The sequence below is a fragment of the Eleutherodactylus coqui genome, chromosome 1 (assembly GCF_035609145.1).
Source record: "Eleutherodactylus coqui strain aEleCoq1 chromosome 1, aEleCoq1.hap1, whole genome shotgun sequence".
Classification (NCBI taxonomy): domain Eukaryota; kingdom Metazoa; phylum Chordata; class Amphibia; order Anura; family Eleutherodactylidae; genus Eleutherodactylus; species Eleutherodactylus coqui.
Genome location: NC_089837.1, coordinates 480,600,430 through 480,624,277, shown reverse-complemented (window position 1 = coordinate 480,624,277; position 23,848 = coordinate 480,600,430). Strand labels below are relative to the sequence as shown.

The window sequence follows — 23,848 nt, the reverse complement described above, 5'->3', positions numbered from 1 at the left end:
CCTGGAACCCACCGACTGTACATTAATGTATCCCATTGCAGTGCCCATCACAGCTGAGGTAATGTCATGTTTAATGCAAGTGGGCTTTGGCCCACACTGCATGCCCCAGTCAGACTGGGGTTCTTTAGAAGTGGACACATGCAGTTGCAACTCCGTGTGGACCCACGGCATGGGTGGCTCCCTGGAACCCACCGGCGGTACATAAATATATCCCATTGCAGTGCCCAACACAGCTGATGTAACGTCAGCTGTAATGCAGGTGGGCTAAAAATTAATTGGATTACACTGTAGGCGAGGGCCCCCAAAAATTGGTGTACCAACAGTACTAATGTACCTCAGAAAAATTGCCCATGCCCAACCAAGAGGGCAGGTGAAACCCATTAATCGCTTTGGTTAATGTGGCTTAATTGGTAACTAGGCCTGGAGGCAGCCCAGTTAAAATAAAAATTGGTTCAGGTGAAAGTTTCAACGCTTTAATGAGCATTGAAACGTATAAAAATTGTTTACAAAAATTATATGACTGAGCCTTGTGGGCCTAAGACAAAATTGCCCGTTCGGCGTGATTATGTGAGGTTTCAGGAGGAGGAGCAGGAGGAGCAGGAGGAATATTATACACAGATTGATGAAGCAAAAATGTCCCCGTTTTTGATGGTGATAGAGAACGATGCTTCCATCCGCGGGTGCAGCCTACGTATTGCTTAGGTATCGCTGCTGTCCGCTGGTGGAGAAGAGAAGTCTGGGGAAATCCAGGCTTTGTTCATCTTGATGAGTGTAAGCCTGACGGCACTGTCGGTTGACAGGCGGGTACGCTTATCCGTGATGATTCCCCCAGCCGCACTAAACACCCTCTCTGACAAGACGCTAGCCGCAGGACAAGCAAGCACCTCCAGGGCATACAGCGCGAGTTCAGGCCACGTGTCCAGCTTCGACACCCAGTAGTTGTAGGGGGCAGAGGCGTCACCGAGGACGGTCGTGCGATCGGCTACGTACTCCCTCACCATCCTTTTACAGTGCTCCCGCCAACTCAGCCTTGACTGGGGACCGGTGACACAGTCTTGCTGGGGAGCCATAAAGCTGGCAAAGGCCTTGGAGAATGTTCCCCTGCCTGCGCTGTACATGCTGCCTGATCTCTGCGCCTCCGCTGCTACATGGCCCTCGGAACTGCGCCTTCTGCCACTAGCGCTGTTGGATGGGAAGTTTACCATCAGTTTGTCCACCAGCGCCCTGTGGTATAGCATCATTCTGGAACCCCTTTCCTCTTCGGGAATGAGAGTGGAAAGGTTCTCCTTATACCGTGGTTCGAGCAGTGTGTACACCCAGTAATCCGTAGTGGCCAGAATGCGTGTAACGCGAGGGTCACGAGAAAGGCATCCTAACATGAAGTCAGCCATGTGTGCCAGGGTACCTGTACGCAACACATGGCTGTCCTCGCTAGGAAGATCACTTTCAGGATCCTCCTCCTCCTCCTCCTCCTCCTCCTCAGGCCATACACGCTGAAAGGATGACAGGCAATCAGCAGCGGGCCAAGCTGTCTCTTCCCCCTCCTCCTCATCCTCCTCATGCTCTTCCTCCTCCTCCTGTACGCGCTGAGAAATAGACAGGAGGGTGCTCTGACTATCCAGCGACATACTGTCTTCCACCGCCCCCGTTTCCGAGCGCAAAGCAGCTGCCTTTATGCTTTGCAGGGAATTTCTCAAGATGCATAGCAGAGGAATGGTGACGCTAATGATTGCAGCATCGCCGCTCACCATCTGGGTAGACTCCTCAAAGTTTCCAAGGACCTGGCAGATGTCTGCCAACCAGGCCCACTCTTCTGTAAAGAATTGAGGAGGCTGACTCCCACTACGCCACCCATGTTGGAGTTGGTATTCCACAATAGCTCTACGCTGCTCATAGAGCCTGGCCAACATGTGGAGCGTAGAGTTCCACCATGTGGGCACGTCGCACAGCAATCGGTGCACTGGCAGATTAAACCGATGTTGCAGGGTCCGCAGGGTGGCAGCGTCCGTCTTGGAGTTGCGGAAATGTGCGCTGACCCGGCGCACCTTTCCGAGCAGGTATGACAAGTGTGGGTAGCTTTTCAGGAAGCGCTGAACCACCAAATTAAAGACATGGGCCAGGCATGGCACGTGCGTGAGGCTGCCGAGCTGCAGAGCCTCCACCAGGTTACGGTCGTTGTCACACAAGACCATGCCCGGTTGGAGGCTCAGCGGCGCAAGCCAGCGGTCGGTCTGCTCTGTCAGACCCTGCAGCAGTTCGTGGGCTGTGTGCCTCTTCTCTCCTAAGATGAGTAGTTTCAGCACGGCCTGCTGACGCTTGCCCACCGCTGTGCTGCCACGCCGCGCGACACCGACTGCTGGCGACGTGCTGCTGCTGACACATCTTGATTGCGAGACAGAGGTTGCGTTGGAGGAGGAGGAGGAGGAGGGTGGTTTAGTGGAGGAAGCATACACCGCCACAGATACCACCACCGAGCTGGGGCCCGCAATTCTGGGGGTGGGTAGGACGTGAGCGGTCCCAGGCTCTGACTCTGTCCCAGTCTCCACTAAATTCACCCAATGTCCCGTCAGGGAGATATAGTGGCCCTGCCCGCCTGTGCTTGTCCACGTGTCTGTTGTTAAGTGGACCTTGGCAGTAACCGCGTTGGTGAGGGCGCGTACAATGTTGTGGGAGACGTGGTCGTGCAGGGCTGGGACGGCACATCGGGAAAAGTAGTGGCAACTGGGAACCGAGTAGCGCGCGGCCGCCGCCGCCATCATGCTTTTGAAAGCCTCTGATTCCACAAATATGCCTATATGGCAGCATCTCCAGGCTGATCAATTTGGCAATGTGCACGTTTAACGCTTGAGCGTGCGGGTGCGTGGCGGCGTACTTGCGCTTGCGCTCAAACAGTGGCGCTAGTGACGTCTGGACGCTGCGCTGAGAGACATTGCTGGATGGGGCCGAGGACAGCGGAGGTGAGGGTGTGGGTGCAGGCCAGGAGACGGTAGTGCCTGTGTCCTCAGAGGGGGGTTGGATCTCAGTGGCAGGTTGGGGCACAGGGGGAGAGGCAGTGGTGCAAACCGGAGGCGGTGAACGGCCTTCGTCCCACCTTGGGGGGTGCTTGGCCATCATATGCCTGCGCATGCTGGTGGTGGTGGCTCCCCAGCTGATCTTGGCGCGACAAAGGTTGCACACCACTGTTCGTCGGTCGTCAGGCGTCTCTGTGAAAAACTGCCACACCGTAGAGCACCTTGACCTCTGCAGGGTGGTATGGCGCAAGGGGGCGCTTTGGGAAACAGTTGGTGGATTATTCGGTCTGGCCCTGCCTCTACCCCTGGCCACCGCACTGGCTCGGCCTGTGCCCACACCCTGACTTGGGCCTCCGCGTCCTCGCCCGCGTCCACGTCCTCTAGGCCTACCCCTACCCCTCAGCATGGTGTATTACCAGTAGTGCAGAAACAGAACGCTGTAATTAAATGTGCCGCTTATTGGCGTGTGGTTGGAGGCTGACTTCGCTTACGGAACGCCAGGAAATAATTTTGCGCAAGCCTGCTGTAACACTTAGCTGGCTGCGTATGAATTAGGAGGACAACTACACCCAGCAGAGACCCAGTACACTGAGGACAGTCACAGGCAGCCCAAATAGATTTTTTTCCCCAAATGTTTTTGCAAAGGCCCACTGCCTATATTCAATAAATATATGTCTTCTGTCCCTGCCTCACCACCACTACTGGCCCTGGAGTATGTATAATTACTTCAGGGCGCAATGCTCTGCACGGCCGATATACAAAAAAAAAAAAAAGTGCAACACTGCTAAAAGCAGCCTCCACAGTACTGCACACGGTTAGATGTGGCCCTAAGAAGGACCGTTGGGGTTCTTGAAGCCTAAAATACTCCTAACACTCTCCCTATAGCAGCTCCGGCACCAACAGCACTTTCCCTCCTCTATGTCAGAACAAATCTGTGGCGAACCGCGGGAGGGGCCGATTTTTATACTCGGGTGACACCTGATCTCGCCAGCCACTCACTGCAGGGGGGTGGTATAGGGCTTGAATGTCGCAGGGGGAAGTTGTAATGCCTTCCCTGTCTTTCTATTGGCCAGAAAAGCGCGCTAACGTCTCAGAGATGAAAGTGAAAGTAACTCGAACATCGCGTGGTACTCGTCACAAGTAACGAGCATCTCCAACACGCTAATACTCGAATGAGTATCAAGCTCGGACGAGTACGTTCGCTCATCTCTAGTGACCGGGCTTTTTTGCTTTTTTCCATTTTTGTTTTTTCCTACTCCCTTTTAAAAAATCGTAGCTCCTTTATTAATCCATCGAAGTCGCTGTATGAGGGCTTGTTTTTTGCGGGACGAGTTGTATTTTTCAATGGCACTATTTATTGTACCATATAATGTACTGAAAAACGTTTTAAAAATTCTTAGTGGAGAGAAATGGAAAAAAAAACGACATTCCACCATCTTTTGGTGCGTCCTGTTTCTACGACGCACAAACTGCAACAAAAGCGACCTGATATTTTTATTCTATGGATCAGTACGATTACTATGATACCAAACTTATATAGTATTGTTTTTGCTGTAGTACTTGTATTTTTTTTTTTAAGATATTACATTTTTTTCAATTATTTTCTGCGGTCATTTTGTGCGCGCGATAACTTTTTTATTTTTCTGTCGACGTAGTTGAGCAAGGGCTCATTTTTTGCGGAATGTCCTGTAGTTTCCGATAGTATCAATTTGGAATACATATGACTTTTTGATTGCTTTTTATTGCGTTTTTTCTGGGAGACAGGGGAACTAAAAAAATGCATTTTTTTCGGACGACGTTCACTGTGCAGAAAAAATAATGCACTACTTTGATAGATCGGACTTTTACGGATGCGGCGATATCAAATACATATTTTTATTTTATGATTTAGATTTTTTAATAATAGATATGGCAAAAGGGGGGTGATTTAAACTTTTATAACTTTTTTTTTTTTTTTACAATTTAAAAAACTTTATTGATCTTTTTTTTAACTTTACTTTGAAGTCCCCCTGGGGGACTTTAACATGCGATGCTTTGATCGCTCCTGCATTATGACGTAATGCTATAGCATTACGTCATACTGCTTTTTTACAGGCAGTCTTTCAAGCCACCCTGTGTGGATGGCTTGATAGGAAGTCTGCTAAGGCAGCCCTGGGGCCATTCATTAGGCCCCCGGCTGCCATGACACCTGCACGGATCCCCCGATCTCACTGCGGGGGGGCCATGCGGGACCCCCAAACAGCGTTCGGGGGATTTAAATGCCGAACGGCCGAGCGCGGCTATTGCCCGCGGGTGTCAGCTGTAATAAACAGCTGATGCCCGCGCTGTATGGAGGGAGATAGCGGCGCTACCTCCCTCCATACACATCCTGCAGCTGCAGGACGTAAAAACACTATGGCCCAGTCGTTAAGGGGTTAAGGACATGGCCTATTTTAGCCCAAAGGATGCAACAATTTTTTGGCGATTTTCATCTCCACTTTTTAAAAGCCATAACATGTTTATTTTTCCAAAAAAATGGCCATATGAGGGCTTGTCTTTCGCATGGCGAACTGTAGTTTTTATTGTTACCATTTTGGGGTACATATGGTTTTTTTAATCACTTTTATTGCATTTTTTGGGAGGCAAAATAAGAAAAATAAGCATTTTGCCTCGTTTTTTTTAATAATTTTTGCATGCAGAAGAAATAGTGTATTCAACTTACAGTACAGGTCATTACTGATATGATGATACCAAATATGTGGGATTTGTTTTTATATACAAATAGCAGAAAGTGTACAATAAAGTTTAGTTTTTTTTTTACATTTTTCTTTACGCTAGGGGACTTGAACCATATCAGCTATGATCGGTATGATAATGCACTGCAGGACTTCTGTACTGCTATGCCTTATCGCTCACAAGAACGATCATAGGCAATGGCAAGCTGGGACACCAGTATATGGTGTCCTGTTGTCATGACAACCTATGGATGTAAGCGCACTTCCTCTGTGAACCCTTTACATGCCGCTATCTACATAGATGGCAGCATATTGGTGGTTCACAGCAGAGATGTTCTTATGGATCTCCACTATTGCTGCTAAGGGTCACAGCTGTCTCCCACTGCGGGATGGCATGGGCTCACTTCTGGGCTTACGCCATCCACTTGATGTAAGTTGACGTCTTGCTGTGTTAAGTATTACCCTGCCAGGACGTAAACTTATGTCATATAGTGTTAAGGGGTTAAACAGTTGTCAACTATTGATGCCCTATTTTTAAGATGGCCATCAATAGTAGATTGGCAGCGGTCTGTCGTTTGTTCGCTGGGCCAGTGAGCCTATACATGGAGCTGATTTCTACAGGAAGCACACAGCTCCATTCCCACTGTAGTGGCTAGGCTTGGTACTACATGCAAAGTTCCTATTGAAGTGAATGGTAACTTTGCCTTTAATTCCAAGCCTGCCCCCTACAGTGGAAACAGTGCATTAGTGCATTGACTTGGCAAGCAGCTGATTGGTTGTGGTCCCAGACAGTGGACCACCAATCTACTATTCATGACATAGCCTAAGAATAGTCCATTAATAGCTTACAAACGAACAACCCTGCTACAGTTATGAGATTTTGCTAATAGGTCCGATCTACTGCCGATCTTATGTTGGTAAAGCATGTATATTTATTTCAAAGAGGAAATTAGAGTAAGCCAGACCCACAACAGCTTATAACCCAGGGGAACAGACGATCAGGAGTGTTGAAATCCAACATACCCAGGTTATCTGCTGTCAAGAGACAGTAAGGGCCCCCCAAACATAAGATTGTTGGCCGATTGACCAACATTAATCTGTTGTGTATGTGCAGCTTTACAAATGGATTTCTAACCTATTTCCAAACAGATGCCTTAGATTTCAACAACCTTTGAATCGTATCTCTCTTTAATATGTGTACTGATAGTGGCCACAACTGTATTGTGTCAAAGCCGCTGTTAGGATCGTGTGGGCAAACTAAGCACGGGCCCACACGATCGTGACCAAAGAGACGGATACACTTGGGTCTCAGACAACTTACCCTGTGCTACAAGGAGGATGGCATGGCCCTACCTGAGCAGGTCCATCGCCCCAATAAAGGGCAGCCCAGCGGTCTTCGGATCTGGGCCCTAGCTGCTCCTAGGAACCACGCCACCAGAACAGGACACATACACATGTCACAGGACAGGGACAGGATACACAGAGCCAGAAAACACAGCATACAGTAGCCAAAATGCAACCACTAGTAACAAGTGATAAGCTGAATATAAATGCCAGGTATTAGTTGACATATTGATCAAAACGTGGAAGCTAGCGGTCCACTTCATGGGTCCTGGCTATACCGATAGCTGCAACAGGACAGAACAGAGCATAGATCACAGATGAAACTCCACAGCAAGTCTATGTGTCCTCATACAGGAGGGGATAAACAGTCAGCCACCGAGCTGACATAGGGAGCTGTGTCAGGGATCCACAAACTGACACACAGAGCGAGACATAAGATGTTTGGATGCCTCACCTGTCACGGAGAAGGAAAAAAGGGCGCTGCATGTACTGCAGACTAGGACTACAGGTGTCCAAACCATCTTTAGGGAAGCAGAGAGACACAACAGACCTACATGCAAACACAGATCTGAGTGAGAAAAAGCTGCACAGAACAGACAACAGGTTGAACAGAAGTAACATGACTGCTCACCCTGGAACCCAGACAGACACTGTCAGGAGCTGGGTTTATATGTGAGCTCTGACCCAGGGGATTGGGTAGCAGGAGATCACCACACCCAGCTAGCTCAATCATTACCACCTGTGGGGCTGTGCTGCTAGAAGCACAATAGTACAACAGATCCCAGCAGCACATCCTAACAGCCGCTTTTCAGAAATTCTTTTTATTAAGTACAGCTCCCCTTCAGGCATCAACTATTTGTTAAATATTACGAAACTACTTTTATTGCAGTTTAATCCTTAACAAAAAAATTGTAGTAATTCAAAGACTTAGTTGTGTATTCCGGGCTATGGCAAGGTAATTTGGTGCCCAAGGAAGGTTAGGCAAATTGCACCCTTCCCCCACTCAGCCTCTAAAATCAATTACAAACTATCTTACTCTCTAATGAAAGAGATTTAAACACATTTTTAAAGTAATAGATACAGGCAAAATGAATAATCTGGTTTACTTCTATTCTCCAATCGGCCCAGATCACCTTTGCGATTTCTCCCGAAGGCTGCCAAGTTTGCTGCCAAAACATCCTTGGTCCAGGTTATAGCTATAGTGGGTGCAGTAGTAGCAGTTGTGCCCAAGCCCTGTGGTCTAATGGGACCTTTGTCACAAAAGAAGACACCGGTATGATAAATGACACATGATAACTGGAGGGTCGAGGCTGTTGCAGATTTTGTACTGGCCCCACATCTGACCCTGCAATTAAAACAAACTGCCATATATGACCCCATATTCCTCTGCTGCAAGTGCTGTGCCACATACTGATTCCAACACATACTATGTCCTGACGTGGGTGGTGTTGGAACTACAGTGCACTGTCAGCGCCCAAAGCGGAGGAGGACTGCCTGGGAACAAGGAGAGGTGAGCAATGCAAACCATGCTCACCGCTCTCAGGGATTCCATTGTACAGACAACTAAGTGCTACAAATTAAAAGAAAAACTTTACCAATATAATTGTGCCCCCCTACCTTCACCTGTGGTGAGGTGGATTCCCAGGCAGGCACCTAACCTCGCCTACCCATTGTCCTGGCCTTGTGTGTATATGTGCCTAATATTTGCATTGAGGTCTCTGTTCATTCAAGCAATTTTATGTATTTGTCTTGTTCTATGTAAAAAAAATAACTGTATTTTTGCATTACATTTTTTTTTTACTTTCAGGCTCACAATTTTGGTGTCTACTGGATGTTGTACCAATCAAGAATGAAAAGGGGGAGGTGGTTCTGTTCCTAGTTTCATACAAAGACATCACAGATGCCAAGACCCGGACTGGAGCAGAGAGCTGGAAAGAGACAGGTGCACAAAAGCTTTTCTGTAACCTGAGGAATAACCATTTTTTAGGCTGTATAGAAGGTGCTGGTATGAAATAGACTTATGCTTAATGGTGGCCTCCTTTCTTAGCAGGTAGGGGAGAGCAGCATTCTCGTGCCACCGGAAAAGGTTTTAATGCCAATCGTAGGCGAAGCCGAGCCGTTCTTTACCACCTTTCGGGGCATCTGCAGAAACAGAATAAAACTAAAGCAAAAATTGGAAAGGTAGGAAAGCCTTTAATTTCTAAATGTATATACAGGGTGCAGTCAGAAGGACGGATCCAGCACTATAACTCAGTACTGCTATGTTGAAATAACAATAGTATACTTGAATAGGAAGGCATGGATGCGCTTTACGATGGTATGGCATATGGGCCACTATGGGCCTCGGAACAGGGATTTCATTTTTGTGTTGTGACCCCTGTAAGAGAGAGAGTAAAACCTAATTGCTAAGTTGAAGAGCAGCATGTTTGAAGCAGAAATCTGCTTTCCGCGTCTCTCTAAGTCCTGTGGGACCACTGCTATGACTGACGTAAGGAACGTGTACTCGAAGTGGCCTCCTTCTGTTCCGATAGGATCATCCAGGAAGTCGTCCACCGTCGTCTGTAGGAGATTCAGGTACTAATCCCCATTGACGGTCCCTGGAATGAATACAGGTCCAAGGACGGCTCCATGTATGTATCGTAGCAGAAGGAGACCTCTTTGAGTACACTTTCCTTACTCCAGTCATAGCAGTGGTCCTATGCGACTCAGAGAGACCCGGAATGCGGATTTCTGCTTCTCACATGCTACTCTTCAACTTTGCAATTGAGTTTTACTCTCTATCTCTTACAGGGGCCACAGCACAAAATAGAAATCAATGTTCTGGGGCCACCGGGGACCTGCACACCATGCTATTGTATAGCGCATCCATGCCTTCCTATTCAAATACACCACTGTTATTTTCAATATAGGACACCAGTACTTAGACATAGCGCTGGATCTGTCTTTTTGAGAAGAACAGACATTGTCCATTGAACCATAGTTTATTATGACTGCATTTTATGTAGTGAATACCAAAAACTACTTAAATGGATTAAGCAACATGTACAGTACATAAGGAAACAGACAAAGCAAAGCCTAGAAAATTCTGAAACAAGAGTTGTATGATTTTAGAAATAAATTATTTTTCTTTCTGTCTGAGCTGCAATACCAGATATAACCTACTGACATGGGGGCGCTGTTTCTAGGGTAAAAAGCTAAGCTGTACCCCAATTGTCTAATGTCATACAACGGTTTTAATCTTTATTGCACGAGTGCTGCTAATTTGCATTTAAATAATTCGCAATTGTTCTCAATTAGTCTTCTTTACTTCATCTTGTCTCAGGGAGTCTTTGGTGAGAAGCCTCGAGTGCCAGAATATAAAGTTGTCTCTGTCCGTAAATCTCCTTTTATACTCCTACACTACGGTCCATTCAAAGCCTGCTGGGACTGTTTAATCCTGCTTGCCACCCTCTATGTAGCAGTGACTGTACCATACAGTGTTTGCTTCAGCAGTGGAAAAGAGGAAGGTACTCAAAGTCCAAGGAGTCCACCGAGTGCGTGTGATCTCGCAGTGGAAATCCTCTTCATTTTAGGTATGTATGATGGTAAAAAAAAACAGCTTTGAATAGGATTAGGCCGGTTTCACATCTGCGTTGGAAGTTCCATCACATATCTGGCTCAAAATACCGGAAGAAAAAGCTGGGCAGCTGGGTGGAAGGCAAACGGACCCCATAATGGCCAATGGGGTCTGTCCGCTGCTGTTCGGTTCTATCCAGAGACGGAGCCATTCGGCCGCAGAGATTTCCCTTTCCTGCCCCCTGAATGGAGCAGCCTGGGCGCAGGTCATTATGTCAGCCTGAATATTGGACAGGAGCACTGGCAGTGTGTGGTCCGATTGGTTGGCAGAGAGCTGTTGTCTCCAGCCAGCCATTCAGTCACTATTATAGTATATATATTCTGGCCCCTCCTCTCAGAGGGTGCTGGTTAGTTCTCTCTACCATATGTGGAGTTCTGGTCTGGCCTCCATTTGTCCAATGTGGCCTCACAGTCAGATAAGTCCCTGGTGTCCATACTTACATTTCTGGTGTTTCACCTGCTCCCTTGAACTGTGGTATGATTGTCATTTAACATCCGACATTTGCCCCCCCCCCCTATTTCCATTTTAGGGACAATATAGGTAGTCCCCAGGTTCCTGAGGTGGGGCCACCATCGTCAGGGTGGTGGCCCTGCAGAGTGTTTCCAATATTAATGAGCTGTGGCGAGATTTCCCTCACATTTCCCTCACATTCCCACACATCTGATAATGTGTTTTGGCGTCCGGGTCAGACGTAACACAAAGCACTGCGCATAACATGGAACTAGTAAAGATAACATAGAAGCCAACTCCTTAGGCTGGGTTCACACTGGGCAATGCAAGCCAAGTCAATGAGGTTTGGCGAAATGTAGTTCTCACGTAGCGGAAAATTTACGCAAGTTGCAGTGCAGAAATGTTGTTGCAGTGCGGATTTATGATCCGCAGCATGTCAATTCTGCTGATGTTTCCGCTGAGTTTCTGCTGAGTTTGTTGGTCCGTAGGCCTCAATAGAATTAGTGAAATTCGCCGGTGATTCTGCATGTTGGCATTTATACAGAAAGCATTGCGGATTGTTTGCGTGAAGAAGGCGATAACGTTTATTGTGAAACGGGAAAACTGCAGTAACAACCACTGGAAAAAACATACAAGCAGCTGTGGATATCAGCGCTCCTTTCTGTCGCGGAAATTTGGCTCACTATAGGTACATGCGGAATATTGGCGGAAATTAAGCGGCAAATCCGCCTCGTATGAACCCAGCCTTATGATTCTAAAGACCTCCATAAAGAAGCATGCCTTCAGACTTTTTGTAAGTATGTCCAAAGATTATGGCCCTCCTGGATAACGCTGGATTAAGCTCAAGAACTGAAGCAAATATAGCTATAATAGTCAATGGAGACAGTGGGTCTGTTGGAAAATGTTCCCGCTGTATATGCTGACCGCGCACCATAGACATGTTGTGAACTGAGTCTAAAGTAATGACTCATAAGTCAATTGATTCCTCAAAATACATGAAATTAAGATATCTGGATGGTCGGTGAAGAAGATGATTAGCATCGATCTGTAGAAAATAATTAGTTTGCCTGTGCAGAAGTAGCAAATTTATGGATCTGCTTTGAATGGCGAAGCAAGGGCGAAAGTGATCAATGAGCCAGGAGTAAAACTATGATTATGGGAGGATAATAAATGAATTAATTAGGAAGTCTCATAAATCAGCCTGAACTATTACATTTTTCTAGTGTGATCTGAAATGCATACACTATTATTTGTTATTCTTTGCTGGGACTCGCAGTGGTAATCCACATCAAAACCACATAATCAAAACCGCATCAAAACCCACAGAATTGGTGCAGATTTAGATGTGGATTTTGCTGCTGATCCACAGTAGAGATGAGCGAGCATACTCGATAAGGCAAACTAGTTGAGCGAGTAGTGCCTTATTCGAGTACCTGCCTTCTCTTCTCTAAAGATTCGGCTGCCGACGCGGGTGACAGGTGAGTTGCGGCGGGGAGCGGGGGGGAGAGAGGGAGAGAGAGATCTCCCCTCCGTTCCTTCCCGCTCTCCCCCGCCGCTCCCCGCCCCTGCAGTCACCCGAATCTTTAGAGACAAGCAGGCAGGTACTCGAATAAGGCACTACTCGCTCAACTAGTTTGCCTTATCGAGTATGCTCGCTCATCTCTAATCCACAGCAGACTTCAACTCTTCAATTGAAAGGGTAAAATCTACTGCCGATCCTCACCAAGAGCCGCAACACCAACCGCAGCCCTTAGGTGGCTACTACTATTATAACTTACACCTGGAGGAGGGTCTACTGCCCTCCACCACCAGCCAAGTCGCCGCACCAGACACCATACAAATTATCCAAGGAGGGGTTCTTAACAGGTGAGACTGTGCCCACCCAACTCCCCTCCACACAATTTCCGATGACTCCAAGGACCCCCCACCTGACAGCTGCCATGACAATTAACCTCTCCCGCTTTTAACCCACAAATCGGGCGGGCAGGACTCTCTGCCCTTCTTCCTCCTAATCTTCCTACCAATCCTGACACTACCGCTCCTTACTTCCGGCACGTTCCTCACTAAAACTCTGTTAACCCTTTCTTTACCTAACTCCCATCCATCTGGCCCCACGTGTCATGCTGGGCTTCCTCTTAAAGGGCCTGTGGCCCTCTTGCTCCAGCCCTCACTGGACTTAACAAGAAGCTGCAGCGAGAACCTTTTTCCCTTTGTTAATCCCTCTTAATATATCTGGTGCATTTTCCCTATCATTTACACCAATTTCTGGCCTAAGTTATCACAACTATTAAGCTCTAGCCCTCCTGCTAAACCTCACCCAATTTTTTTTAGCAATTTTGAATAGTGGCAAGGAATGTGTAGAATAGCAAAAACTCTCAAAGATTTGCACAAATTTGCAAAGTTTGCATCTTTTTACGCCAGGAAATGTACATTTGTCAATACATTCCACCCTATAGGTTTTACAAAGAAAATCGTCTAATTAACATATAGGGCATTCTTACTGTATGGTATTCCATTGTTGAACAGATATCATCTTGAACTTCCGCACAACGTTCGTCAGTCAGTCGGGGCAGGTTGTGTTCTCTTCACGTCTTATCTTCCTCCATTATATCAGGACATGGTTCTTGTTGGATCTTCTAGCTGCCCTCCCTGTGGATCTGCTCTACAGCTTCAAAGTCAATATAGTGAGTCATTATGTATTTTATCTTTATAATGAGATCGACTTTCTAAGTACTTTTGTATCATGTCTCAGCTTTTCTACAGTTTTTTACTGTTGGAGTCAGTCTGGTAACGTCAGCTGAAGAAAATGGCGAATTTACTAAAATCTATTTGATTTCTGCATTGACTGCCAATAAAATGTGGTCTGATTGTTATCTGAAGGCCCTTTTACACGAGCCGATACACTGCTGTAAAAAAAAGTGGGTTTTTTTCTGGACAAACTTTTTGTGATTCTTAACGTTTTGGGTTCTGATTCCAAATTTGTGCTGATTTTGATTGTCAGGAACAGATTTACATACTATAACCTGTTTTATAAATGTACTTATAAACATTAGGCCTCATGACCATGGCACACTCGGATTCCGTGCAGGGAATCCCACACGGAATCCAACAGTGTCCACGGCCAGTGACCATGCTTACCTGCATTCCCCGGCAGCGGTGTCTGCGCAGATCCCTCCACTTTCGGGTTCGATGTACTGCAAATGGTCCTCATGGCTCACCGACGGACATGTGCAGTACAGTTTTTTTATATATATATCTCAGTATCAGCTGTGAGTGTGCCGCGTATCGAACGGCTTCCATTGACTTCGACCCGGCCATGGACATGAGGCTTTAGATACAATGTTGTCATAAGTCACATAGTAACTTAGTAAGTTAGGCTGAAAAAAAGACCTATGTCCATCTAGTTCAGCCTATTACCCCGACTCCCAATGTTGATCCAGATGAACACAAGAAAAACAGATGAGGTTGAAGCCAGTGTTCTCCATTGGAAAAGGAAGCAGTAATCATCCGTTTTCCTTTATTTGCTCGTATGTCCTGGTGGAGTCTTTCACCATGCTCATCCGATAAGTCATTGCATCTCTCTTGGAAGTATTAGACTGTTGTGATAAGTGAGGACCGTGGTTGTAATGGTTAATATACTGTAACTCAATGGTACAATATAGAATATCCTACTTTCGCATGATGTCTATAACTTCATTATCTTGCCTGACAGACAATTGTGATTGCCATATTTGGATTCAGAAACCTGAATATAGGTAAAAACATAGATTTTTACACAGTAAAATAAATTCTTGTAACACAGTGTTCAGATTCGTGTGATCTATCAAGTATCTTAGTAAATATTTTTTAATGTAAATGCATACACAGACTGAACCAGTGAACCACCTCTGTGTTAATGACATTTCCGAGTTAAGGAGTTGAAATTGGAAGTGTGGATTTCACAGGTGTATTGACCATTAAATAAATGATCACAAAGCCTGGTTTCTGACAAATCTGTTCTTCTCAATGAAAATTGGTTAGTATGAACCATACCTCAACGCAAATAATTTTCAGAAGGTCTCAGAAAACATGTTTTAGAAACACATGAAGCTAGAAAAGGCTACAGAAGCATTGCTAAAGTCCAGAGTGTACATCAATCCACGGTTAGATAAGTTGTCTATAAAAGGAGAAAACAGGACTGTTGCTAATCTCCGCAGAAGTGGAACTTCTGTTAAGGTGACTCCAAGAACACAACGGGCAATCCTGAAAAAGGCAAGAACTGCAAAAACATCTCTTTGTGTTCTTTATTAGAAAAACAAAAATGGTATTCATAGAAAGACACCACAAAGGAAGTAAGGGCAGCAGTGCATTACCTCAATTTGAAAAGATTTTGGGTGATGCAACAAGACAATGACCCAAAGCAAGTAAATCAGCTAAAGAATAGCTGGAAAAAAAGTTTGGTGTTTTAGAATGACCAAGTCAGAGTCATGACCTTTACCCTATCGAGATGCTGTGGCGTGACCTGAAGAGGGTGTGCAAGGCATCCCAGAAATATCAAGGAACTGAAACACATTTGCAAGGAGAAATAGTCCAGAATTCCTTCTCACTGTTGTGCAACTATTATTTGCAGCTACTGTACATGAAATGTTTGTTGGAGGGGATTGTTGCTAATTGGGATCTATCGGTTACTGAATTCAAGGGTTCCCTTTCTTTTACTTCTTGTAGTGTGAATATTTACTCAATGTGCTAATAAAAGACATGAACAATACACCTGTTTGTGCATTATTAGTTTGCTTAGATTGGCATTGTATATAATTGTGACTCTATTTTATTGGTAATCAATGCAGAAATCAAAGTATTTCCAAAGGGTTCACTTACTTTGTCTTGCAACTCTATATAAAAATACACCTCTGTTTATCTCAGTCTTTTCATTAGCTAGCGTGTGTTAATGGATTGCCTTCTATTAGTATTTTGGGGCTCACCTCTTGAAGACTGTACGTCTACTACGGCTGCTGCGCCTCCTTCCGAGACTGGACCGTTACTCTCAGTACAGTGCCGTTGTTCTCAGCCTCCTGATGGTTGTCTTTGCTCTCCTGGCACACTGGGTGGCCTGTGTCTGGTATTTCATTGGTCAGCAGGAGATCGGAAGCAGTCAGTCAGAAGTCCCAGAAATTGGTAAGTCTATAAACCCAATAATTTTACTAGATGCTATATTACATTTTTCTTTTATGGCTTGTGGTTATTCTCTATGTATAATTCTGCATCTATGGCACTCAAATTAATTTTTGTAGGACATTTTTTGTTCTGTGGTACATGTAGATTAAAAAACTGTTTCATCATGCCCTTTTTCATTTTATCAGTGGGAGCCGTGTATTTGTTATCCCCTTTTCTTGATTGGAATTTTTTACTACGGAACTGAAAAAATGTGTTATTTCTATATGCTGGATGTGACCACGTTTTGCTTTTTCATTAGTTCTACTTTTTTCCTCTACATTAAAAAAAATTAAAATTTTTATTTTTCCATGAATGTAGCTGCCTGAGGGCTTTTTGCAGGAAAAGTTGTATTTTTCAAGGGCACCATTTAACATAACATATAATGTACTGAAAAACTTTAAAACATTTTTAAGCAGAGAAAATTGGGAAAAAAATTTGAAATTTACTCTATTTTTGGGGCAGGGGTAGAGGGCCCCTATTTTGTGGCAAAAAGGACATGAGAACTTTTATTCTGTGGTTCAGTACAATTACAACAATAGCACATTTATTTAGGCTTTTTTTTTTTTCTTTTTTTTTTGCTGTACTACTTTAAAAACATAATGTATCTTAGGAAAAATATTTTTTGTCACCATCTTCCAACCACTGTCATGTTTTTCTTCTGATATACAGTAGCAGTCTGAGGGCTCATTGTTTTGCCGGACGTCCTGTGGTTTCTGTCAGTACCATTTTGGAGTATACAGAACTTTCCGATCACTTTTTATTACTTTTGCTTCTTGGAGAGGCGATGACCAAAAGAGCGCAATTGTGGCACTTATTATTATTCAGTATTTTTTTTTTTTTGCTGACAAGAGATTGGCTGCATCCCAATGGGGAGGTTGCAGCTGTGCGGGGGGAGAAGATGGCTAGAAAGTTGAAGTGTTTAAACTAGGGACTGGGGGAGAGCAACCAGAGTGATAGGGGGGAAGACAGTGTAGACAGTGGCCTAGGATTAAGTAATGGAAATGGGGGTGGGGCGGTGGGAGGGGTTAGTACTGATAAAACTAGCAGAATAGTTAATAGGGATAAACTAAAAATAAAAAATAACCTAAACCTTCTTAACTGTAAGGTGACTAATGCTAGAAGTCTGACCAATAAAGTTGATGAACTGGAAGTAATAATGTCAGAGCAAAAGTATGACATAGTGGGAATAACAGAGACCTGGTTGGATGAAAGCTGTGAGTGGGTGGCAAACTTACAGGTTATTGCTTGTTTAGAAGGGATCAAAATTGTCTGCTGTCCGATATACATGGACTCTGCACACTGATATGTATTGGCTTGTCCTATTTCCTGTCTGTGAAACAGAGTGGAATAGCACTTGCCATGAGTTTTTCATGTGGCTTATCAGTCCATGTGAGAAAACATTCAAGTATATAGTCTCATAGATGTATAATAGGGCTGTGTGCTGTCTACTGATGACCACAAACAACACATGACTCCAAATACGTAAGTGTATCGAAGGCCTTTGGAGGGTCCTAAAAGAGTGAAATAACTTTTACTGTACACACAGTACTCCAAATACAGAGTGTAGAAAAATATAGCTTATATGTGAGAAATAGTGGAAAATGTATTGCGTATTAAAAATTATCCATTTAATCATAATGTTTTGAGGATGGCCCATTCTCCAGAGTAGGAGTTATATACACATTATGTATGGCCTTTTGAAAGCATAAACTGTAAGATGTACTTAAATACTATAATAATTCCGTACTCGGGCGAAAAGATTGGGGGGGTGCCGTGGGTGAGTGGGGGGTTGCAGCAGGGAGTGGGGGGGAGAGGGAGAGAGAGAGGGCTCCCCCCTGTTCCCCGCTGCTACCCCCCGCTTCGCCACGCCTCCCCCCGCCCCCCGGCGCCCTCCGAATCTTTTCACCCGAGTACAGAAGTACTCGAAAATCGCAGAGCTCGATCGAGTAATTACTCGAAACGAGTAGGTTCGCTCATCTCTACTGATTAGGGGGCAGTGCACAATATCGGATGTACCTTAGCGTTGTTTGGTGCCATGTGCAGTATTTCTCAGAATCTCTGCACGCTATTACCCCCTGGAGTGGCAGGTTTATTATTACCATGTCATAGCTTACAGGGCAGGTTTTTTAAATGAGTCAACCATGCAATTTAGGACTCACAGTCACTGTGCCACTGTATTACTTTGACAGTTGGTATTATGGCAGGGAAATCCATGGGTCTTTCTGCGCTGAGTATGCCATAAAAACCCCAGAAGATTTCAGATGACAGCTCAGTGTTCTGCACATTTCAGCACTAGAGCTATCCACGGAAATTTTCCGGGGTTTAACTGGAGGATCAGTGCAGCAAGCCCCGGAGATTTTCCGGGTGTGCCACTAAGGCCTCATGTCCACGGGGAAAATCAAGCCCGCCGCGGATTCTTCATGGAGAATCCCGCAGCGGGTCCCTCTTGCCCCGCGGACATGAGGCTAAAAATAAGAATAAACACACCTGTCTGGACGCTGCGGATCTTCCCTCCGTCGCGGCTGGATCTTCTTTTTTCGGCCCGGCCAATGTGCTCGGCGCGCCGGCAGCGTGCTGCGCGCATGCGCCGGACACATCGGCTGGGCGGAAGAAAGAAGATCCGGCCGCGACAGAGGGAAGAAAGAAGATCCGGCCGCGACAGAGGGAAGATCCGCAGCGTCCGGACAGGTGAGTTTTAATTCTGGTACGGGTGTTCCGCGAATCCGGACGGCTTTCATAAGCTTCAATAGAAGCCTGCGGGAGCCGTCCCCACGGGAGACCCGCACTAAAATGGAGCATGTCGCGTTTTTTTTTCCTGCACACAGATCCGTGCCTGAAGGGGAAAATGACATCCGCAGGTATTTAACTACCTGCGGGTGTCCAATGCATCCCTAGGGGGCGCGGATCTGCGTGCAGGAAAAACGCTGCGAATTTAAATATTAATATAGCCGTGAACATGAGGCCTTAAGGGGTTTAAGGAATACAGTGCCAGAAATCCCAGTTCTATAGACACCAGGGTCTCTTATAAGATTTAAAGTGTAGTTATGTGACTGAATACTACAATATTCTACTTCTACCTTTCATTTTTTTCAGGTTGGCTACAAGAACTGGCCCGACGTTTGGAAACTCCTTATTACATAGGAAGGAAAAATATTAGCAGCGTTCTACCTGCTCAGAACAATCACAGTGAGGAGACCTCCAATGAGACTGGTTTGGTGTTATTAGGAGGGCCTTCATCCAGGAGCTCGTACATTACATCCTTGTACTTTGCCCTCAGCAGCCTAACTAGTGTTGGCTTTGGGAACGTATCGGCTAACACGGACACTGAGAAAATCTTCTCCATCTGTATCATGCTAATAGGAGGTACGATCATATTTTTGTAGCAAAGACAAAGTCTGCATTGTTAAAAAAAAAATTCATGATACATTTCCCGAGGTCACAAATAGTGACAAATAGCAAACCAAACCAGTAGAACCTTCCTTTGGGTCAAACTTCGCTAAAGTTCAGTTCGGCATGAGCCTGAACTTCGGGCAGCTCATCTCAGCCAACCTCTCTAAAAGAAGTAGGTGGTGGTGGACCAATGTGTCTGTGGTTAGCACTATTGCCTTGTAGTTCTGTGATCCTGGTTTCAAATCTGACCAAGGACAACATTTGCAAGGAGTTTATATGTTCTCCCTATGTTTGTGTGGGCTTAGTCTCATACCAATAAACACTTTAGATAGCTCTTATATTTTATGAGAAGAAGAAACACATACAAACTCTATCCAGATATTGTCTTTGGTCAGATTTGTACCTAGGACCCCAGTACTGCAAAGTAATAATCTTAACTACGGAGCCACATTGGAGAAGGACCACCACTTTCTCGCTCTCTACCTCCCTGCCCCACGACTGCTGGCGAAGCTCAGATTCCATTCAAACGAAATTGACCTGGGCCAAACTTCTGCCAAAATTTTGCAAAATGGCCAAACTGAACTTTTCAAAAGTTCATTTGATTCTAGTTACGAGACCGATAAAGATATTGGGAAACAGGACAGCATGTTAAAGTGATCTGTCACATTTGTATTTATGTGTATAGCTGCACAGTTCTGTCTTTTCGGTGTTAATATACACTATTGTGTACTTCATATATGAAGAATGAAAGACTGCAACAAAAGTTTTCATTAAGGTCACATACATTCCAAAAAGGTTTGCCGGTCGCGATCTGCCGGGTGATAAAATTGGGCTGATTTTTGCTAAATCGGATTATCCCGATCCAGTTTTTAGCAAAAATTGCCAAAAAATTGGCTTTCTGCTTTAAGCCAAAGGGACAGATGTGTTGGCTTGGCTCTCCTACCTTGCAGTGCTGGAGTTCAAGCTTGGAATTTGGCCTTGATAGGGATTTGAGCCTGGGACCCCACCAATGCAGGGCAGCGGTGCTAACCACTGGGCCTCTGCCAACACCACCTCCACTGTTGCTCAAAGAGGCTAAATCGCAGAACCCGATTTTTACTCCTACTGATTTTAATTGAAGTCAGAATTGAGAGACCTAATTCACAATCCCTCAACACTAATTGTAGATTATATTGGTCTAAAAAAACGGTTCAGTGTGGAAATGTCTAGTATGTATGTTAAACTTCAGTTCATGACACATTAGGAAAAATCCAGAATTGTCCAGCAGGTTTTATTGACGTTTCTCTAATGCCAGGGGATGGTATTGTACACATAGGAGATATATACAGTACGCCGTCATACAAGAGATTGGATGCATTTTCATTTGCATAAAACTTATATGTTCATCCAAAAAGTTGTAAAAGTCGAAAAATTATTTCTACTTTTAAAAAAAAGACACAATGTGGAGCTATAAGTGTTGCTTTCATCAAAGAATATGCAGCAATTACAGCCAATTTAGTGTTCTTACAGTTTGTTTAGATAATCTGCAGATATTTCCCTCCACGTTTTCTGAAATTGCTCCTGTAACTGCATTTTCTTGTTGGGCACATTTTCTTTTCCCATATGGTCAAGCTGCTTTGTAGGGTTGACATTTAGAGATGAGCGAGTATACTCGTTTCGAGTATTTACTCGATCGAGCACCGCGATTTTCGAGTACTTCAGTACTCGGGTGAAAAGATTCGGGGGGTGCCGGGGGGCGGGGGGAGGCGTGGCAGAGCGGGGGTAGCAGCGGGGAACAGGGGGGAGCCCTCTCTCTCCCTCTCACTCCCTGCTGCAACCCCCCACTCACCCACGGCGCCCCCCGAATCTTTTCGCCCGAGTACGGAAGTACTCGAAAATCACGGTGCTCGGGCGAAAAAGGGGCGTAGCCGAGTATGCTCGCTCATCTCTATTGACATTCAGTGATGGCGTTGGTCAGAGACATAACTTGAAGCTTCTGGGCCCCAGTGCACAACCTGTAACAGGGCCCCAAACTATAATGCTTGATTCATACTACTGGGCGGCTCCCTATATGGATAAGAGAGGCCTTATGGGCCCCCCAAGGCTCCTGGCCCCGGGTGCAACCGCATCCTCTATAGTTACGCCCTTGGCGTTGGTCTTTTCACTACAGGCAGAATACCATCAGACCGCTTCTTTCCTATATCGGTCTGGTATAATTTAGAGCTGTACTTTTTGGATCCTTGTAAAATACGGCATTGGTGGGTTGTATATAACCGGGAAGAGACCATAATGTGCCATACCTTTTGGATGGTTCACGATTGAAGTCAATTTCGACCTACAATTAAGGGGACTAATAAAGGTACATTTCTTTTTTCTACACAGACGTACGCAGACGGATGGTAAATTTGAGTATAAATATCGTGCCGTTAAAGGGGTTTCCCACGACTTAACCTCTCTGTCCCTCCTAGTTGCTGGTGACCAGGAAATGTGACTGCTGCAGCCAATCACTGGCTATAGTAGGTCACTGCTGTGGCCACTGATTGGCTGCCCCAGTCACATGTCCTGGTCAGCAGCAACCAGGAAGGACAGAGCGGCTATGAAGCAATTTTAAGTAGTAGGAAAACCCCTTTAAATCTGCCTATAACACATAATAGATGTGTCTTACTTAACGAAATGATTTTAGTCGTGCCAGAAGGTTCTCAAATCTCCTCTTGCCAATGTAACTCTGTTTACGTAGTTTTCATGTTGCTATACACTTTTCAATTGCAAGACACTTTTGAACATAAGTGGGTGGATTTTATTACTGGAGTTACATTATTGCACAGATCTTGTCGCCTTCTGTTTTTTATCATAAACAGGATGTACATCAAAAATACCGCGGCGCCGCGTTAGCCAGAAAAATCTGTGATGCTAAATACTGTTGTATAAAAAGGAGAAATGTATCATAGAGGGGGTAAATGTATTGGCTAATGAGAAAAATTACGGGTTTTTTTAACATAACTATTTAACCCCTTAGTGATGGCCACTGCGCCTTTTTACTGACCTCACTCATGGCCTTTAAACTTGCACACATCTCTTTAAGGGGGTGGCTTGGCTGAATACTGACAGCCAGGCTCCAGTTTTAACCACCAGGAGAGTAAAAACCTCAGTTCCTGGCTGTTTAACCCCTTACATGCCACAAACAATAGCAATTGCGACATTTAGGCAGATGACAGGAGGAGGGGGCTCCTTTTGTCACCCATTGGCACCCCACAGTGTGATTGCAAAGTATCAATGGGTTCACATGACAGCTAGAAGCCTGAAAAAGGCCTCCATGTCAACCGTGTAACTCTGCCTATTAGGCCCCACCTCTGGCAGAGTCTAACAGGCTGCTGACATTCGCTTAGTACAATGCACTACATGAGTAATGCAGTGTACTTACCTAGCAATCAAATGATCGCATCTTCATGTCCCCTTGAAAGACTAAAAAATAGTTTCAAAAAAAGTTCAATAACATTTCATTTAGGCCTCCTGCACATGAGACGATTGGCATTGCGAAATCCGGAGTGGGATTCCACCTCCGGATTCTGCAGCAAATCCAGGCCATAGCATGCTATGAAAATACGCAATTTCCTGCCCACGAGCGGAAATCGATTGCTGCTGTGATTTTGTGCGGGCTATGCACGGCCAGCTTCTGGAAGCCGTCCGTCCCGTAGCCATTATGCAAACATCATTGCAGCAGCCACATTATCACCATGGCGCGGCGTCCTCTGTACTGTGCACGCGTGACGGTGCTCCGTCCGGCACATTCGCAGCAGAGGAAAAGACCGGCAGAGAGGTAAGCTGGGGTCACTGGCCGGGCACTGGATCGAACTCCTCTGCGGGAATCCTGCATGTGGCGTCCGACCCGCCCGTGTGCAGGCGGCCTTAGTGAAAAAAATTCAGTTTAAAAAAACACATTTTTTCCCCCACAAAAAACTTTTTCAAATTGATAAAATACCAAAAAATGTTTTAAAAAGCAGTACATAGTAGGTATTACCGCATTTTTAACGATCCAGACAATGATAATATTTTGTTATGTGTTTCACAAGGTGAACGCCATAAAAATAATTTTAAAAAAGTAATGCCAGAATTGCTATTTTTCTTTTGTTCAACTTACCAAAAAAACGTAA

At 45.2% G+C, this 23,848-nt stretch overlaps 1 protein-coding gene across 1 annotated transcript in view; it reads left to right on the top strand.

The window, feature by feature from the left end:
* The window catches only part of KCNH3 (potassium voltage-gated channel subfamily H member 3), a 71,746-nt gene that overhangs the window by 18,595 nt on the left and 29,303 nt on the right, over positions 1-23,848 (top strand). The window contains exons 4-9 of the mRNA XM_066585548.1: positions 8,877-9,011; positions 9,120-9,250; positions 10,392-10,641; positions 13,662-13,819; positions 16,082-16,289; positions 19,422-19,691. Of these exons, the coding sequence (XP_066441645.1) occupies positions 8,877-9,011; positions 9,120-9,250; positions 10,392-10,641; positions 13,662-13,819; positions 16,082-16,289; positions 19,422-19,691 (1,152 nt within the window). The remainder of the gene's footprint in view (positions 1-8,876; positions 9,012-9,119; positions 9,251-10,391; positions 10,642-13,661; positions 13,820-16,081; positions 16,290-19,421; positions 19,692-23,848) is intronic.